This window comes from Brassica oleracea, chromosome C5, assembly GCF_000695525.1.
Source record: "Brassica oleracea var. oleracea cultivar TO1000 chromosome C5, BOL, whole genome shotgun sequence".
NCBI classification, from domain to species: domain Eukaryota; kingdom Viridiplantae; phylum Streptophyta; class Magnoliopsida; order Brassicales; family Brassicaceae; genus Brassica; species Brassica oleracea.
This window is the reverse complement of record NC_027752.1, coordinates 34614098-34633230: the sequence shown is the minus strand read 5'-3', so window position 1 is coordinate 34633230 and position 19133 is coordinate 34614098. Positions and strand designations below refer to the sequence as shown.

Here is a 19133-nt window from a genome sequence, read left to right as displayed (position 1 = left end):
TTAAAACGACTTTAAATTACAAAAATGTAAGTTTTCCTTAAGTATACGATTAAAAACATTAAAATAACATTTATCAATTCGATGGTTGATTTGAAAGCTTTCAAAACCATATGAAAGATAAAAGTCAAAATAATTCAACTGTGAAAACAATATTGTTCACTTTTTTCAAGAATGTGTTCGATGGAAAAAATAAGGTTTTTATGTCATAATTTGTTTAATGTCCAATCTGATCAACCCATGATGTATAAATTGTAGTTTTCTTTATTTATTTTTAATAAAAATTGATCCGATCCATCGGAAAGAAATTATATAATAACAACAAAAAATATTTTATATATATAAATAAAATGATCACATATATAAAAAAAAACTATCGATAATATATACAAATAAACTACGCAGGTCTTATCCTAGTTAAGGTTTAAGATGGACAATCAATAAATAACTACGATGCTCAATTAATTATCACTTATCTTCGATAAAGTTCATTTTTTTTTTGTTTTCTTTGCTACGACCATCATATTAGATGTTCCAAAAGATAAATTACAAACATAGTTAACAAAGAAAGATGACAAACGACGGCGCGGTGCCGGCGACATTGTTTTCTATGTACAATCTGAACACCCATAAATAGTACAGAATAAAAAGTATCTTCTATTTACAAATGAATTAAAACATAGTATATAGTATAGCACAATTTAGTGAAATTATCAAAAAAATATGTAAAGTATCTAATTTGCTTTAAATCATAAACATGACCCTCAACCTCGCCACTTTACAAATACTAAACCCTAAATCACAATAACTAAACCTTAAACCCATATAAACCCTAAATTCAAACATCAAAACATGATAAAATAATGTAGGGTTAGAAGATATAGAACACATTTTAGAAACCATCAAATAGAATAGAACATGATAAAATAAATATAGTAGTAGAAGATGAAATGGAATATCAAATGAATCGGTTATTACACCAGTTATTTAAAGAGTAATTTAGTAAATATGTTAAAAAATATGTTGAATGTTGTGGTCAACTTTTTTTTACCTAGTTGGTGAATTATAATTTGTTTGGTTGAATATTGTGGTCAAATAAGAGCGGACAGTCTTGCGCGAAATGCCAGGAATCAAACGTGTTTCGTTGTTGATATGGATGCAGAGTTACCAGTTTGGTTTGCAGAGTCTAGCTAGAATTTGTTTAAGTTGATGATAGAAAAAAAATTGTTTGGTTGTCATACAATCCAATTTTCCTTTTGAATTTTGAATTGTTTCATTTGATTATTGAGAAGCTGGCCTGAAGCCACAAAAGGTCAAAAGTTAGTCATATAACTTTTAACAATGAATTGTTTGGAAAGTGATTTGATTATCTTAGATAAGAGCATGTTATAGAAGTGTTTACTCCAAGGAATACACAACGCACTAGTGTAGCGTGCATTGGTTTAACTCTTGTTACAGTCCGAAACTCAATTGTTCAAAAGTGAGTGGTCAATACTCGTAAGTTGAGCTTATAACAATAATGCGTGTTTTTGACTTAACAATATACTACTCTTGGTATCAACTAAAAGTTAGAGATGAGCCTTGGGCTATTTTGGAGCCTGAATTTAAGGTAAAGCATCTACTGTTTTCGTGTTATGTTATTGCTGCAAGTCTCTGAATACAAGTCTTCAGTTGCATTGTACAACTAATGATGAATATTGCATCGTAAATTAATTATATTTTGGAATATGGTCTCACTGGACTGTTGGGGTCTCTTATGCCATGTGTTGTTCCATACATGCTTACTTGAAGTACAAGACTGGGAAGAACAGAGATGAATGACTTTTGATTTGTAAACTGGTTTAATGTCGATTTTTTAGCAAATGCAAGAGGAATCTGTGTAAATATCTCATCTGTTGTAAAGAAGACATTTTAAAGTGTTACAGTTAACCAACATATCTTTCAACCCACATAATGGGTTCTTATATATGCCTTTTAAGATTCTTCCTACTAAAAAGAAAACATTACTATATCGCGTGACATGAGATGCAAGAAACATAGATGCTAACAGCTGCTTCAAGGCCAAGCGAAGTCAAGCTGGTTGTTATCAACATCCCATACCCCAAGACCGATCTCATCAAACAACTGCTCATGGCTCCAGCTTGAGTACCCCACGAAAAACCAATAATCACTTGGATTCAAATCTCTAGACTTAACTCTTGGATACGACGGGCCACCGACTCATGATCAAGGAAATACACGCCTGGTGAGAGTTCAAGATCCGTGGAGGGGTCTCCCTCTCGGCTCAGAGCCATAAGCGGCTTTTCTCTATCCATCACTGGACCTCCGAGAGATAGAATCGTGTCTTTCAAGAGCTCAGCTGTTTGGCCTCCGTCCAGGTCAGGGTACGATGACCATCGTAACCGTTTGTTGAAGATAACACCCATGAAACCGGATTCTTGGCCTGCTTTTAGTATCAGAATCTTTGATTTTGCAAACGGTAGACTGTCTCCTAGCCTTTCTGTAGCAAAAGGGATTGTGCCAACTTTCACTTTGGGAGCAGCCAGTTTGTTGATCAAAGCTTGTTTGTGTTCCTTCTTCCTTTTCCAGACAGAGTAGGAATGATTCCTGCGAGAGTTAAGATTCATAACTTGCTTTGTTTAGGCTCCAGCTTTAAAAACCCAAAAGCCCTTCCTCGGCGAAACAAATGCTGTTTTCACAACCAGCTAAGCCAGAAGAAAACAAGTTACTGCGAAAAAACAGGGTAACTAGTTGTGAGGCATATTAAGATCCTGCAGAACTATGTTCCTTCAATATTATTTTTATCTGGAAATTCAGTTACTGTGGCCATGGTGTGCCTTCAAAGATAATATTTAGCATATGTGTAAAGAAGTGAATAAACAAAGGGTGGAGATGTCGACTTACTGAAAAACTCAAGAGAGTTATTTGTTATGTCAGTTACAGACATCTCCCCTTCATATAAAATGACTTTGTTTCTCTCTGTTGGAAAGAACACCACGGAAGGATACACTTCTCTCTGCAACGTTACACGTTCATAGAGCGAGTGAATTCTAGATTCGGAAAAGACACTGGTGTATACTTAACTCTCAATATATAAATGCAATGGCACTACTATGAATATGCAAATACTAGAATATAATAAAACAAACCAGACTAGAATCAGACAAGCTATCATGAAAAGTACCTGATTTATTGAGTTTAGGATACTTGCTACTAGTTGCCTAGTTGGTGTCTCTACTTCAGAACAGAAAAAACAGCAGAAGAAGACAAAGAAGAAAATTTGAATACATGTCCATCGCGAAATCTCGAATTATATATGTCAATTCATGATTTTTCTATTTTTCTTGCAACATCTCTTCTGAAATGAAAAACCCAACTTTGTCCTTTATATTGTTAGATTTCAAGTAGTTTAAGTTACGGAGTGGTTTCTACCAATAAATACAGCAAGCAAAGCACACGATCCCACTTAGCAAGTTACGCACTCATTTTGGTCCAGGTAGTTTTCCCCAACAAGTGGAATAAAGATACCTGAATATGCAAAATTAACTAAAACATATGGACATAAAAAGAATCTTACCTCTGAGACTATGGGATTTTCCATCTTTAAGAGTCTCTGAATGTCATCTCCAGCCTTGAGAATCTTTGAACAATGTGGACATCCTGCCAGCTGAAGGACTGCTGCCCACGAATCAGATGCTCCAACAGTAAATGGTGAAGCCAGCGATTTTTCTGTGATCAGACCAAATTTTTGCCTTTCAGGAGGCAGGGAAAACTCTTTTGCGGCGGCAATCAATTTCGAGAGGAATGAACTGAATTGCTTGAACTGTTCATGGTTACATGTCTGTCCAGAACCCCCGTTCGCTCTGTCATTCTCCTGCAAAGCAGCAGTATCATTGACATAGCTAAAATCCTCAAGCCAAGGAACTCTACCAAATCCGCTTTGGAGTCTACACATCGGTTTCCATTTTGCATGGTCCGTTACTAGGGCACGAAGAAAATGGCACATTATGGAGACAATACACAAACAGTAAACATATCAACAAGGCCTAGACATAAAAGTGAGAATCTACCAGCCACCTTCTGGTTATTTTTTCCTCTTAGCTTTAGCACTCGGTCGGTTTCAACTTTTTTGGAGAAGTTACCTGCAAAGTTGGATTCAGAATGCCTAAGGAATCAGCCAAACACTCTAGCTTTTGATAAACAGTAACAAAGATCATATGGCACTATCGCCACCACATAGTTTATTGATGATTGAAGAAGGTAAATGCATATAAGGAGAGAACCAATGCATTACTGGTAGAAAGCAATCTAGTGAAAGCAAAACAAAAACATATAAGAAGAGACTAATCTCACGGTAAGATTAATAGACTAGAAAATAAATGGCATATTTGCTTGAGATTTTAGATATCAGATGTCAAAATTTATACTCTAAACTCTAAAGAACTAATACTCAGACAGAGTTCACTCACCTTAACAAAGTACTAAACTAAACGTACCAGGAGTTCAAGAAAAACTCTTTAGAAATCAAATCATATAGTAAACATAAAAGATCCATAGTCAACTCACCATGCCAAAGGTTATCTTCAGTGACATTCCTCTTCAACTCAGAGAGAAGTGTACTAGTCCATCCGCAAAATTCGAACAGAATCAAAGTCTTGTCAGATGATTCAAGAAAAGCCTTCAAACTCTCTGGAGACTTCAAATGTCTGAGAGGGAGTTCTTGGGGAGGAGAAGTCAGATAAGGATGAAGAGACGACAGTATATTTGAGGCTCGGAGTTTCCCACGATAGTGGTAAGGCACAGCATGGTGATAGTACAGAATCGTAATCTCGTTGGCAGCACCAATGGCTTGTGCTAATACCTTCTCTGAGTTTCTGTACACAACCATCAACTTCAACGAGTCATACTCTGAATCACTCTGAACCAGCTGAGTTATTTCATTCTTAAGTGACCTTGACTCGCCACACCCTACAAGATCAGCAATGAAACCAATCAGAAAACAAACGAGACAATGAAAGCAATTCCACGTGGAGGTCCGGAGATAATGGGGCTTCCAATTACGGATTGAAGCTAAATGATCAACAAATATATTTTTAAATCAGTTTAGAGCCAAATGATAACCACATCTTCGTATGCGTCACGCTTCATAGTTTTCAATCAGTGGGAATCAATGATTTGAGCAAGAAGCTTCGAGATATTTGTTCGAGCAGAGTCATCGGAAGTACATTTCTACGGAAACTAAGCAAAGGTACGGGAGAAATAGAGAGAGGGAGGGAAAGGTACATGGAGCGGTGACGAAGAGGAGGATGTGAGGGTGGAGGCGGATCTGAGATGAGAAGTTTTGCTCCGTGAGGATACCCCATTCGCCATGACCGCTTGACGGAGGAATGATAGATACGAAGGCTAGGAGGAGGAGGAGGAGAGCCGGAGTTCTCATCGGGACGCCGCTCACTCACTCAGTCGTCGCGTCTTCTTCCTTTTCTCGTCGTCGGTGGTGATTCGATTTTATTGGTTAGTTCGGTTTAACAGATCAGATTGATCTCAGCGATCGCATTTTACCGGTTCGATAGAGAAGATGTGTTTGCCACGTGTATAATCAGATAAACATGCTCTTATATATATTCTAATTATAATATTAGGGAAAAGAAAAAAAAAAAGAAAAAAAGGGTAAGACAGCAACTTATCAGGGGTTATTGGTTGTTGTATTTTAATGGATTTGAAAATCCGAACTAAATGTAGTGTTATTGGTTCTATGATTTTCAAATCTGTATTAAAATCATGTGTTATTGGTTTAATGATTCATAAATTCTGTATCAAATCAAGTGTTATTCAATCGTACAGATTTACTAATATATTTGATTTTATAGTGGATTTGAATGGATTTGTTTGGATTTTTTAGTTAAAAATACAAAGACTCAAATCCGAGAGAAAACCTCCGAATTTGCATATTTTACTTGGATTTATAAACTATATAAATTTCTAAATCAATCAAAATATATAAACCAATAACATCTTGGTTTTGAGTATTGGCGTAAGATGGAGCAACTATCGACATTAGGTTCTTTTTTACCCAGGGATCTAACCTCAGAGATTCTTTTACGATTGCCTGCCAAATCTGTTGGGAGATTTCGTTGTGTGTCGAAGCTTTGGTTATCAATCACCACCGATCCATGTTTCATCAAGTCGTTTGGAACTACACGACCAAGTCTTCTACTCTGTTCAATACAAGGTCACAATATGTTTGTTACTCCTTCTACTATCAGGTCATACTCTTCTTCTCAGCCTATTTATCCTTATCCTATGAAAGTTCTAGGAGAACATTGTTACTTCTCCCATATGGATTCCGTGCAAGGTTTGATCTGCATTGTAGATGTAGACTCCCTGAAGCCCCTAGTTTGGAACCCGACCATGGGACAATTATTAGTTTTACCAAAACCCAAATTGAGCTCCAGACATATGAACGTGTTTTTAGGATATGATCCAGTCACACAAAGTAGCATCTTTTCCCCAAAGAAAAACATGCTACGTCTGCCGAGTTTTTACCTTGGGATCAGGGCAAGAATCATGGAGGACCGTCAAAACTAACATTGAGCATAGTGTTGCCTTTGCTTCTGGTCGATGCATCATGGGGGTGATATATTATCTAGCTTTTAAAAGTGAAGGGTATGATGCGGTTGTTATGAGCTTTGATGTGAGATCCGAAATATTCCATATGATAGAACTACGCTCAAGTATTCATTGGGATTCGCTGATAACTTACAAGGGGAGATTAGCTTGTATTGATGCAAATAATGATAAAAGATTGTGGAGTTTGGAGGATGCAACAGATAAACACAAGTGGTCGTTTCAAGACTTTCTCTCACCTTTATACAAGATGTTTGAACTACAAGGTTCCACTCATGCTGGTGAGTTTATTTATGTACCGTTCAACAAATCACCTTATATTGAATTGTACGATCCGGTGGGAAACAGTTGGAGAAGACTCGAATTTGAAGGACTCGAATTTGAATGAATCTCAGACGACGAATTTGGACAATCACACTGAAAGTCTTATGCCTTTGTAACCTTTAAAATAGTCTTACGTCTTTGGAACAATTTGTTTTTTGCTCTATTTTTTCTTGGATTTCATTGCAAGACTTTTTATAAAGCATGAATGGCTCAAGCTAGGAACATTACAAACTAAGTTTTGACTTTCAAAGGATCTGTAGATCACATGATTCTCATGGATAGATGATATGTTTGCATATAGAAACAAAGCGGCTTACTATCACACTATGACAATGTGATATGAAATTTGTTCACTTACATATTTTTTTCGCTTATTAATGGTTGGTAAAATATAAGGTCGATAATGGTTGTTTGTTTCCCAGCCGGGTTTTTTTTCTTGAACATGGTGAACTTTATAAAATGAGTATTCTAAAGCCTTTTTGGAAAGTTATTGTAACTAAGCAACTAAGGTCGATAAGCGTTATACGTAGTACGTTTCTATGAGTTATTGTATTGTAACTAAGCTTGTAATATAAGTCACGAACTAATAAGTGAGAAATGGCGCAATAATAATCTGAGTTTCTCTGCAACTGATACGATTGGTTTCTCTGCAATAGGTTACAAGTATCTCAACATAGGTAAAACAAATAAAACCCTTTTGGTGTTTCTTACTTTGTTTTACTTCTCTCTCTGTTTTCTAATAATTGTGTACTGTTTTCTCTGTGTTTATAGATGATTGTTGGGTGTACATAAGACAGAATCTCAGGTTATAGAGACACCAAAACAAGAAATATTTTGTTTGTTTTTACTAAGATGTTTTCACAATTTAAGAACCAAACTGAGATGTGTTTTTGATATATATTTGACAGGGAAATCTGCTGCGATGATCAAAGCTTTATCAGATTATGTTCACAGCAGAGGGCTTATATACACAATTTTCACCAATTATTATGGCAAGGCAAGTTAAAAAACAGGTTGAGCTTTTTTATCTATCTACTAACAATTTTAAGACTATCTCTCATTTAGTTTCGTAAGAGACCTCTGGTGGATGGATATAGATTGGTGCTAATTTCATCTTTTGCTTCAGCGTTGCTCCTTGATTATTTTTTGAATGAATTGGCTGATCATATGGGAACATACAAGCTGAAGGAGGAAACAGACGACTTGGTAGCAACCAGGGAGATCTCATAACATGATAAGTCCCATTCAGATATGCAAACAGCAGCTCCTTTTCGACAAGTCAATGTGAATATCGAGAAAACAACAAATGAAGTGACTAAGAGAATTGCGCACCTCCTATATGGTAACTCCCACACACAAATTAGTCGTCTATGTTGTCCTTGATTTCATGTTGTAGCCATTAACGATTATGTATCTATTCTGAACACATGCAACAGCCTAAAGAGTGAGATTTCCTATTTCAGAACGACATCAAGCTTTAAATGTGTTCTAACAAACTTACATCCAACTGTGTGCTCTGTAGAGGCCCACAAGGCGGCTGCAGCATTCAGGGAAGAAAATTGAAATCACACCTAGCGGCCCCTACCGTGCTCTTACTCACCACTGTCAAGCCCAAAATCATTGGAGGTGAACGCACTTTCTTATACTCACCAGGTTAATTTCCCCAAACACTTGGGCAACTAGCACATGTTAATATGGAAAGTGGTTCGGTTCACACGTTGGCTTAGCTTAGTTAGTATGTTTTGTTGATGCACTGTGTAGTACAATCTTCTGTATTCAGATAACTACACTTTTGACTGTCTTCTCCATGCTCATGACGTCAGGGAGAGTGGCGCTTAGCTCCATACCATCATCACAGTTCTTTTCTTATGACGAAGTCTCTCTCACCAAAGAATATCTAACATGGTAGGATGTGCTACCCTCAGACACTTTAGCTAATTGTCAGAGAAGTCTAAGCTTTCCTAACCAAATAGCCAGCTCAAGCTATTAAACAAATAAAAAAATTTGTTTTGATGATTTACGCATGGCATATAAGTTTATCGTGTCTTAATAATTGTGAAAAGTAACAATAAAAAGTATGAATTCAGTTTTTTTTTCTTTTGATATAGCATAATCCAATCACAACAATCTGAAAAGTTTGGACGAGCATTGCAATGCACAACCCGACAAAGAATACATAAGAACATACATTATAGTAAATGACAAAGAAAATAAACAAAATAAAGCAGATATTCTGCCTAAACAAAAATAAATCTCATTCAAAGGATCACAACTATAGTACAGTCAACAGTAATGATTTTGACGCACAAAAATATATAACCAAGAAGCTAAAAAAATATAAATTCAAACACTTAAAAAAAATCAAAATCTCCGCTCAAACCAAACCTAGTATTGAATAAAATTATACAAGATTAGTTTTGCAAAACATAAATTACTACTTTTAGATTATTTTTCTTTGTTTTCCAAAGTTTTTAAATATAGCTGAAAATATTATATAAAAAATAAAAAATAAGCTTGCAAAGATTTTTTTCGGATGGCCCCATTCTTCAAGAAGAGAAACATTTTCTATGTTTCCTACAAATTGATTCATTGGGTTCTCTCATCTCCTGCAGGTCCGTGTACTTGAATTGACACACTCAGTACTCTTTTGGACCTTGCTTCATCAAATCAATTTTGTTGTGGCATCTCATGTTTGTTCTTCTGCCAAAACTGCGGTATACTCTTCTTGTTTTACATCTAAGACCTTATCAACAACAGCTTCTCCTTCACCCTGTAGAGCTCGCACCAGATCATCAACGCTCCTGTAAGTTTCCCTTACATCTTAAGATGATGTTGTATGCTCATCCTCAGGTTCCTTAGCCGTATCAAAACCGGACAAAGCTTGCAAGGGTGGAGTTGATGAAGAAGCTAAAGATGTTGTTGCTGCATCACCCAATCCTTTGGAAAGGCACACATATTTGAACACGAGCTGTTTATAACTATTTAACAAGCTTTCAACATCTCCTATATATCCTCAAATCACCAGCGTTTGCAAATAAGTAAGGATATTCTTGGGAGATTTTGTTTGCCTTGGTATCCTTCAGAAGCATTGCAGCACCCTTATCTTCCAAATCTGATACGGATTCAACTTTCTTCATTGGTATTTCACTGTTGGCGTTGACTATGTCACTGGTTCCAGAGACACTATCAGACGATCGATCTTGACTGGAAAATAGTTGTTTCTCTCTTGGGGTTCAGTATTTGGGTTTTATGAACAGTGGACTCGTCACAAAGGGGTGGTGGTGCAGTAGGCTGGCTGCTTAAGCCAGAGATTCGTGCCCGTGCAGATTCCAGGTTCTTCTCAAACTCAGCTTCATCCATTGAGAGTGACTTTGCATCAATGTTTGAGATGAAAGACTCTGCAGAGAGTATGTTTATGAAGAAGTAAGCAGCTTCACCAATAAGTTTAGATTCACGCCTATATCTTTGTACATACAACAGGTTTGAGTGAAGCTGTGGAGGATTAGCCTGCGAAAAGAGAGTACAAAATGAGCACTAGCACACAAACAAACACAAACATGCATTAAAATATAAAAAAAATACCTTTATTGTAACATATATCAAGACAGGGAGAAACTCGTTAGCTCTCCATGTGCATTCTCATTTGAAGCAATGGAAGCGTTTAGGAGTAAATTGTTTATCACTTTGATATTTAGGTTCTCTAACTCAGAACATAGTATTTTTGGTGCATTTCAAATGGCCGTGACTCGTGAGATTTCATGTTAGTGTAGTAGTATTAGTAATGATTGGACTGTTTGACACATGAACTGAAATGCTGACTTCTTTATAGAGAAGTGCCAAAAATGCGTTTGTATTAAACATTTTGGAGCATTTGGACCATTTTGTTTGTTTGTACTATTAGCGAAAACTAAAATTTAAAAGCAAGCTTTTAGAATATATTTTATTTGTAAATTGAAAGAGGGAGCCTAACATTTACTTCTCCTGCGTTCACGTCATCAGAGAAGGAAGGGCTTTTCGTGCCACGTGTCTCCCACTTAGAAAGTGCCGTCGCTTTCGTTTTGTTTCATTTCATCACTTCTACGAGATCTATAATATTTGGACTTTTTATTGGTCCGTTAATAATAAACCATCGATTTTATTGTCTGGGCCCATTAGCTTCCTTCTATTCTTACCATCAATTTGTCACCGTGGCAGACGTCACTGTAAACCTAATTTACACGACTCTGTAAATTGCCTTCGTAACGGAGCATCATTCAATCGACTTTATTAAGATACTCATTTAACGATTATCAAACCAATCATTCAATTCCTCCTCTCCGTTCTCTGTGGATATTTTGATAATCAACTCCTATAAATAGAACCGAACCGTCGTCTTCAATGCAACTCATTCGTCTCTTCATCTCATTTCTTATTCTCGCCGTTAAACTCATGCTCAACAATGGCTACCCTCCTCTTCTCCGACTTGAAATCTGGTGTTGTGCTAAGATCATAGTTGCGCGTCTTCTTCGCCTTTGGGAGGCGCCCGTAATGTGAAGAAAGGAAGTGAGATCATGGGAGTGGACATGGTACTCATGGCTGAAAAGGTAACTGAAGCTAAAATCCTTTGTCTCTGATTTCTATTTTGACCAACCTTAAATTCAGTAGCCTTGCATTCATATCGATTTCACTTTCTCCAACAGTCCACCCTCATCCCAGGTTCCATTTACGCAGATTGCCTAAACATATTCACAAGGAGCAACCATAACTGCAGGCTAAAATTATCTAGAAGGAGATATTCAAATTATATATATATATATAGGGCAAATCTCCAAAATAGCACATTTCTAAGTTTATATCACAAAAATAGCACTCAAAAACTAAAATGACCAAAATAGCACCTTTCTAAGTTTATCCTTTGAAAATTTTAATTTTTTATTTTTCAAAATTTGAAATCTTATCCCCAAAACCTCATTTCTCAACTCTAAACCCTAAACCCTAAACTCTAAACCCTAAACTTTAAACCCTAAACCTTAAACTCTAAACCCTAAACCCTAAACCCTAAATCCTAAACCCCACCCTTTAACTCTAAACCCTAAGTTTGTGACTTTTGATAAAACATTAAGTGCTATTTTTGTGACTTTTGACTTTGAGTGCTAGTTTGGAAACAAAAACTTGATTTAATACTACTTTTGTCTTTTTCTCATATATATATCTCTAATTATATAAAGGAATGTTTTACTCCGTCCTCGCTGTGACACATAGAATTCCAAGCTAGGAAAGTCGGTTTCAACTTTCAAGCCAATGCTAGGGTTTCGGCTCTTCTTCCTTCATCTACATCAAAGAAGTTTTTCTGCGTTCTCAAACTAAAATGATGGTATCGATTGATTGGCTCACATCAACATGATGTATCTCTTTCTTGATCTTCGTTCGCGTCGTTCGGGCAACTCTCCTAGATTTTGAGAATGTCGTCGTTCGAGGTTTCTGTTCCCTCCGTGATTTGCTCCTCCGCAGATTGGGACAACAAGAAGACGAAGAAGAGGAACAAAAAGAAGAAGAAAGGAAGCTACGAGGAGGGTTCGGTTAGGTTCTTGAGCGAGTCTAGAGACGTTGATGGCAGCGGCGGCTGCGTCGCTGTTCCTGATGTTTGGTGCGGTCCAGGACTAGGGTGACAAGAACAGTTCGAACCAAACAGAGGTAAAGGTGGTAGCTTTATGTTCTGTATATCTAATTGCAAGTCAAACTTTGAGTCTTTTTTGGTGGTGTGTTTAGTTTTATTACATTGATTTGTCTCAGCGAATAGCTTCGGTTTAGGCAGAAACTGTTTGGTGTGGTTTGAGCTATAGTCGTTGTAGCATCCCTATGTTGTCGCTGGGGACCAACAAAAGTCATGTCGATCTGGTTCGTTCAAACGTCGTTCTAGCGACTTACTTTGCTAACGTGATTCGTGTTTTTTCACTGGTTCTTACTTATATTACTCTAAACAGTGGCTTGAATTGATCGATTTGGTGACACTGATTATCACCAGGAGACAAGCTTCTTCTCAGAGTTAGGGGAGCTCCGCTTGCTCTGATTCATGTCTCCTCCTCTGATCCTTTGCCTCACCTTAGTATCAAAAACATACCAATCGTTAGTCTCTCTCACACTTTCTATAAAGATCTCACCTTTTTTTATTTTGATTGGTGGAAAGTGACGTTGTTTTAACCTTTTTGCAGGAGACATCATCTGCGCAGTTTATACGTCAATGGTACACTGCTGCTTCCAGTGGACAGAAGCTTCAAAACTCTATAACAAACGCTTATGGGGAAGCTCATGATGATCACTTCTGAGCTTCAGACTGCGACAAGAAGTGTAGGGAACCGGACGAACCCGTCCAAGGCTGAGAGTGGAGGTTTCGTTCTCTGGCAGATAGATCTATACATATATATTAACAGTTTTGTAATGTTCTCATCTTCTGTTTGGATCATTTGATTTGATGTTTCTGCTTATGCGTGTTGAGAGTCTTTTTTGGTTTCTTTAGATTATGCTTGATATCGTGTTATCTGAGTTTCAAGTTATTAATAATTCTGAGAAAACTATTACTCTTAAATTTGACACTGAATCAAGATCAAGAAAAAGCCATTTTTGAAGTCCTTCCCATTAATTTAATGGGCTTGCCAACGTTTTCACTATGAGAATGAAATGATCCAATGGCTTAGTGTGTTTGCTTATAGTGCCTGTTTGATGATTTCAGGCAGAGAAGAAAGGAGACACTTGCAGAGAAGAAAGGAGACACTATCTTTTTGGGCAAAGTACCTATTAAGTGGTACTGAAACAACTTCAGTTTCACTTGAGGTAAATAGAAATTTATGAATGTTCTCTATATTGAAGTCTTAGATAGTTGAATTTATATATGTTAAAAAAACTCAAAAAGAGTCTATAGGCAGTGGAAAGTAAGACGAACATAACAGAACGAATGATTTTTTCAAAGATTCTCTTCTTCCTATGTTCTTTTCATTCTTTTTTTTGTTGATTATAAATCACAGAAAGTTTACATTTTAAAAAATTATTGGATCTTCTTTTTAATGGGCTTGAAGTATATTCACGAATTTACTAAAAACCGGTTAAAGTGCTGAAGAATAAAAAACAAAGACCATATGAAAACGCAGAACCAGTTAAAATATTTAGTGTTTCACAAAACTTTGGTAATTAACAATATACGAATGAATTAATATTTCTAAATTAAAATGAAGATTTATTTTGTATTTAAATTTCGATAAATGTTTTGTTTAATTTGTCCATTTAAAACAATACATTTGTCACCTTTTTGCCTTTTCTTTTTATTTAAAATTTATTCATTTTTGTCTTATAAATAAAAATTATTAGTACGACTAATTACATAATATATAAGCAAATATAGCCAAAAACATCACACAAAAGAAACAAATAAAGGCCAAAAAATTATTTTTAGTCAATTATTCAACGTAATTACTTATGTACCAATACATAAAATAACCATAATAATTCATTATAACATAAATACCCAAAAAAAAACAATCGTTAATAATAGCAATTACTAATATTGTCCAAAACAACTATAATAATTTCAAGAGAGAGTTCCTCTGAATTAAAACTTCATTCTCAACTACTTTATAAATTCTCACAAAAAATGGTATTTGAAAACTCGATCTCATTTTCTTCTGATCAAATTCGATTGATTTATGTATTTTATAATGTTAGAATAATTAAAACACTATAAAATTTTACAATTCTGAATTAAAACAGCAACATTATTAATAATTTGGTAATTTTTAGTTATATAATTGAAATTTGGTGTAGACAACCTAAATTATACTCACACCCAACTTAATATAAAAGTAAATTTACAAAAAAGTGTATCTTTTGGAAAAACCAATCCATCAAATCCCGCGCGTAGCGCGGACCTGCCCTAGTATATATAATACTTCTAGGATCAATGTTTACATGAAAAAGACAGACTTCTTTTGTTTGTAACAATAACACAAGTTACATATATTCATAATATTGGTGAGGTAATATGTTATCGTCCCTTCTCTTGTTTTTAGCGCCAGTAGGTAAGATGAAAATTATTTTGACCTATATTTCGTAGAGAGATGTTTTGATGTGTGTTACCAACACGGATCACTCACTCTTTTGTCTTGTCTATCATGCCAAGTGGTGTGTCTTTTGGGTTTGAGGTGTACCTTTTCTGTATGAGTGCGTAGTTATTTGAGAGTTCAGTGAAATCAATCCAATTAATATTTTGCATGATTTTCGGAGGTCTTAATGTACTGGGTTTTTCTTTAGAAAGTTATGGATGTTTTTTTCTTAATTAGTTTTAGGCTTACTCTAGGTGTGGAAGCACAATAGCATATTGGTTAAAATTTAAAGACTTTTACACCCAGATCTGGTGTTCGAATCCTATACTATGCAATTTCTAGTAAATTACAGGAAATCCAGGTTTCAAGTCTCGGAGAGAGCGATTTATTAAACAATTATGCAGACTACGGAAAAAAGACTTATAAAGAATCTTCAACATTGTGCAAGTAAATCTGGTCAGACGTGGATCTTCATAGAATGACTCAAGTAATGCAGTTAGGTGTAGGTCTTCATAAGACATGTAGTATTATCGGTTGTCGAATCGCCTATCAGTCTACGTAATCTTTCTCATATCATAATTGTAATATCATAATAAACTAGGTGATTTGCCCACATATGCGGGCATAGTTCTTTTATAGATATTTATTAATAAATATACTATTAATTAATGATCAAAAATTTAAATCAAACATTAAATTTATACTATTTTTATAAATCTTTCAATTTCCTAATTTTAACTTTTACTGATTTAAAAGCATTATTTTTATGACAACATTAATATTTTTTATTTTAAAATATGTTGTTATCTTTAGCCAGTTTTTATTATAGTAATTTATAAAAAAAATATAATTAATTATATATAATTTTTAATATAAAGTGGTTTTATTAAATCAAATTCTTGGAATGACAAAAACCTGCAAAATCTCAAAATAAATCAAAAGCACAAAAATGTTAAAATGAACGTAACTTTACATATTATATTAATCAAACTAAATAAAATTATTGATATATATATAATTATATTGTGAAATACCTCCTATAATAACTGAATAAACACTTAAACAAACCGATCTTGCTGAAAAACAAAAAATTAATATGTAATGTATAAGATAAGATTCTTATTTATTTTTATCTTCATTTCAAAAAGATATAATAGAGAAATATATGTTATAGTCAATCTCAATATTTCCTTTAAAATAAAGATTGATATTTTCTTATAAAATAGTATTTCTGTATTATACAATCATAACTTCTTTTAACTTTCAAACTTTAATAATTATAACTACAAAAATTCATTTTGGAAAATACAGTTAAAAAAATAGAATCACATTTTCTTTACATAATATTCTTTTACAGAATTTTTAATTTAAACAAATTTATAATTATGTGAATTTTTCAAAAACAATTTAAAGTAAATATATTTAATTTAAATTTTTATAAATATAAGGTGCTTGTTCTAAATAAAAAAATATTTCGAAAATATTATCTTCTAGAGCCATATAACTTGAAAATATTTTGAAAAAGATAATTCTATTGCCAATAAAAATATTTAGAGAAAGAAAAATAAACAAATATTATTTTTTTAACTTAAATAAAAAATAAGTGTTATTCTTCCAACTGAATAATAAGAATAAAAATAAAAATACCATGACAGAATATCACGTAACAAACAAATATAGATCAATTTTATTGTTGTTACTTATATACCTCTTCTTAGTATTTTAATATTAAAATAAATTTAATATGTTTTTTTAAAAGTGTTCCATGATATATTATGTTTACTAATAAATATAAATAGATATTGTTATTTTTTATAAATATATTTTTAATATTTTAGTATAGTGATGAATATAATTTTTATATTTGCATATATACTACTAATTATACAAATTAATGGATAAGAAAGAAAATTTTAAATAAACACAAAATAAATATATCGAATTATCTCTCTTTTTTCAATACGTTTTCTTTTACTTTTTTAGATAATTTTTTGTAATATTAATTTGTAATCAATTAAATAATAAATTATATAATTATTCATTAAAGATATCAACAACTTTAATCAGTCTAATTAAATTATTTATTAAAATTAATGACTCATCCTAAAATTACAAAGAACAAGACAACTAAGCTAATTCACTAATATTAAAATAAATTTAATAATTTTTTGAAAAAAAGAATGCCATGATATATTACGTTTACTAACAAATATAAATCGATACTGTTATTTTTTATAAACATATTTTTAATATTTTAGTATAGTGATGAATATAATTATTATATGTGCATATATACTACTAATTATACAAATTAGTGGATAAGAAAGAAAGATTTAGATATTCACAAAATAAATATATGGAATTATCTCTGTTTTTTCAAATATGTTTTCTTTTACTTTTTTAGATAATTTTTTGTAATATTAATTTGTAATCAATTAAATAATAAATTATATAATTATTCATTAAAGATATCAACAACTTTAATCAGTCTAATTAAATTATTTATTAAAATTAATGACTCATCCTAAAATTATAAAGAACAAGACAACTAAGCTAATTCACTAATATTAAAATAAATTTAATAATTTTTTGAAAAAAAGAATGCCATGATATATTACGTTTACTAACAAATATAAATCGATACTGTTATTTTTTATAAACATATTTTTAATATTTTAGTATAGTGATGAATATAATTATTATATGTGCATATATACTACTAATTATACAAACTAGTGGATAAGAAAGAAAGATTTAGATATTCACAAAATAAATATATGGAATTATCTCTGTTTTTTCAAATATGTTTTCTTTTACTTTTTTAGATAATTTTTTGTAATATTAATTTGTAATCAATTAAATAATAAATTATATAATTATTCATTAAAGATATCAACAACTTTAATCAGTCTAATTAAATTATTTATTAAAATTAATGACTCATCCTAAAATTATAAAGAACAAGACAACTAAGCTAATTCACTAATATAAAAATAAATTTAATAATTTTTTTAAAAAATAATGCCATGATATATTACATTTACTAACAAATATAAATCGACATTGTTATTTTTTATAAACATATTTTTAATATTTTAGTATTTCTACATACATCTAAAATTGTCGTATAAGACCGTGATATACCTTTTTTCTGCTAAGCAACCGTGATACTTTAACCGGCATGTTATTTTTTCTATGTTCTGAGACGAGCATGGTCTTAAGCTCTTAGCCTTCAGAGTAAATTTTTAAAAGGTTCAAGTAGTGAGATTGTAACTACGGTAAAAATACACACTCAGAAAAGTCAAGGTTCTAAGAGAAGACAATTCTCGTAATGACTTAAGCTCATCAAAATATAATCATGTTTTATTTTGTTACTCTTTCTTTTTGTAACTTGCAAATCGCAATATAAATTTTTAATTTAAATAAATTATATTTTGTGGTGTTTTATAAACATAAGATATTTTGGGTTAATTGGTAAGTTTTTGTAAGTAGAAAGTGTTAGTAACAATTATTAATTAAATAAAGATAGAAGGATATAATCTTTTTAGAATATTCATTTTAGAGTGAAAAATATAATAATACATTGAAATAGAACTTTATTTTGTTTTGGTGTTGTACTATTTTAAAATAAAATATAGAGTAATACATTAGAGATGCTCTAAAGCTTCGTAAAATTCCATAACATAGTATAAGTCATATGACTACATAATATATATTGATATCTTGCATATTTTCATTGTTTTATCCATTCATTCATAAACATTTTCATCATAGAGATTAGGATTTAGACATGTTTAGGTTGCATTTTGCATACATGAGTCTCTATTAGGTATTGGAGTACCACATGGAGTTCTTGGAGACATTTGAGTGCATTTGGAGCTCAAAAGAGGTGATAAAGGTGATCATTGGACGAGCAGAGCGTTGGGAGCGACTTCCTGGAGCGACTACATGAAGTCGCTGTGATACCCCTCCCAGAGCGACGATCCAAGGTCGCTCGCGTTTCCATGGCGAGACGACACCCGATGAAGCCCGGAGCGACGTCCTCAGAGCGACACAGCCAGGTCGCTCGCGAGGAGACGACCCGGGAGCGACGTCTTCGGAGCGACACAGCCAGGT

At 33.3% G+C, this 19133-nt stretch overlaps 2 protein-coding genes, 1 long non-coding RNA gene and 1 pseudogene across 10 annotated transcripts; 2 read left to right on the top strand and 2 right to left on the bottom strand.

The window, feature by feature from the left end:
- Positions 1 to 1819: 1819 nt before the first annotated feature.
- On the bottom strand, positions 1820 to 5583 carry LOC106296043. Of its 4 annotated transcripts, none has more exons than XM_013732088.1 (6): positions 5281 to 5583; positions 4564 to 4965; positions 4068 to 4139; positions 3575 to 3978; positions 2902 to 3013; positions 1820 to 2725 (listed from the first exon to the last, which is right to left on the bottom strand). In XM_013732088.1, the coding sequence occupies exons 1-6, from the start codon at positions 5432 to 5434 to the stop codon at positions 2703 to 2705; spliced, it is 1167 nt and encodes a 388-aa protein (XP_013587542.1). In that variant the 5' UTR covers positions 5435 to 5583; the 3' UTR covers positions 1820 to 2702. The 4 variants fall into 4 exon arrangements, with proteins under 4 accessions (XP_013587542.1, XP_013587541.1, XP_013587540.1 ...); XM_013732087.1 differs by having other exon boundaries at positions 1820 to 2604; XM_013732086.1 differs by lacking the exon at positions 2902 to 3013 and having other exon boundaries at positions 1820 to 2604.
- Positions 5584 to 6035: 452 nt separating this feature from the next.
- LOC106344148 (putative F-box protein At1g47790) lies at positions 6036 to 7845 on the top strand. Its single transcript, XM_013783548.1, has 2 exons — positions 6036 to 6902; positions 7717 to 7845. Exons 1-2 carry the CDS (start codon positions 6473 to 6475, stop codon positions 7755 to 7757), a joined length of 471 nt encoding a protein of 156 aa, XP_013639002.1. The 5' UTR covers positions 6036 to 6472; the 3' UTR covers positions 7758 to 7845.
- A 1719-nt stretch (positions 7846 to 9564) lies between these two features.
- Positions 9565 to 11647, bottom strand: LOC106345087 (annotated as a pseudogene).
- Positions 11648 to 12189: 542 nt separating this feature from the next.
- LOC106293261 lies at positions 12190 to 13882 on the top strand. Of its 5 annotated transcripts, none has more exons than XR_001260425.1 (4): positions 12190 to 12618; positions 12718 to 12822; positions 12909 to 13050; positions 13137 to 13486. It is a non-coding gene; the product is annotated as an uncharacterized LOC106293261 (long non-coding RNA). The 5 variants fall into 5 exon arrangements; XR_001260426.1 differs by lacking the exon at positions 12190 to 12618 and adding an exon at positions 13655 to 13882 and having other exon boundaries at positions 12625 to 12822; positions 13137 to 13359; XR_001260428.1 differs by lacking the exon at positions 12190 to 12618 and adding an exon at positions 13655 to 13880 and having other exon boundaries at positions 12625 to 12822; positions 13137 to 13312.
- Positions 13883 to 19133: the final 5251 nt, after the last annotated feature.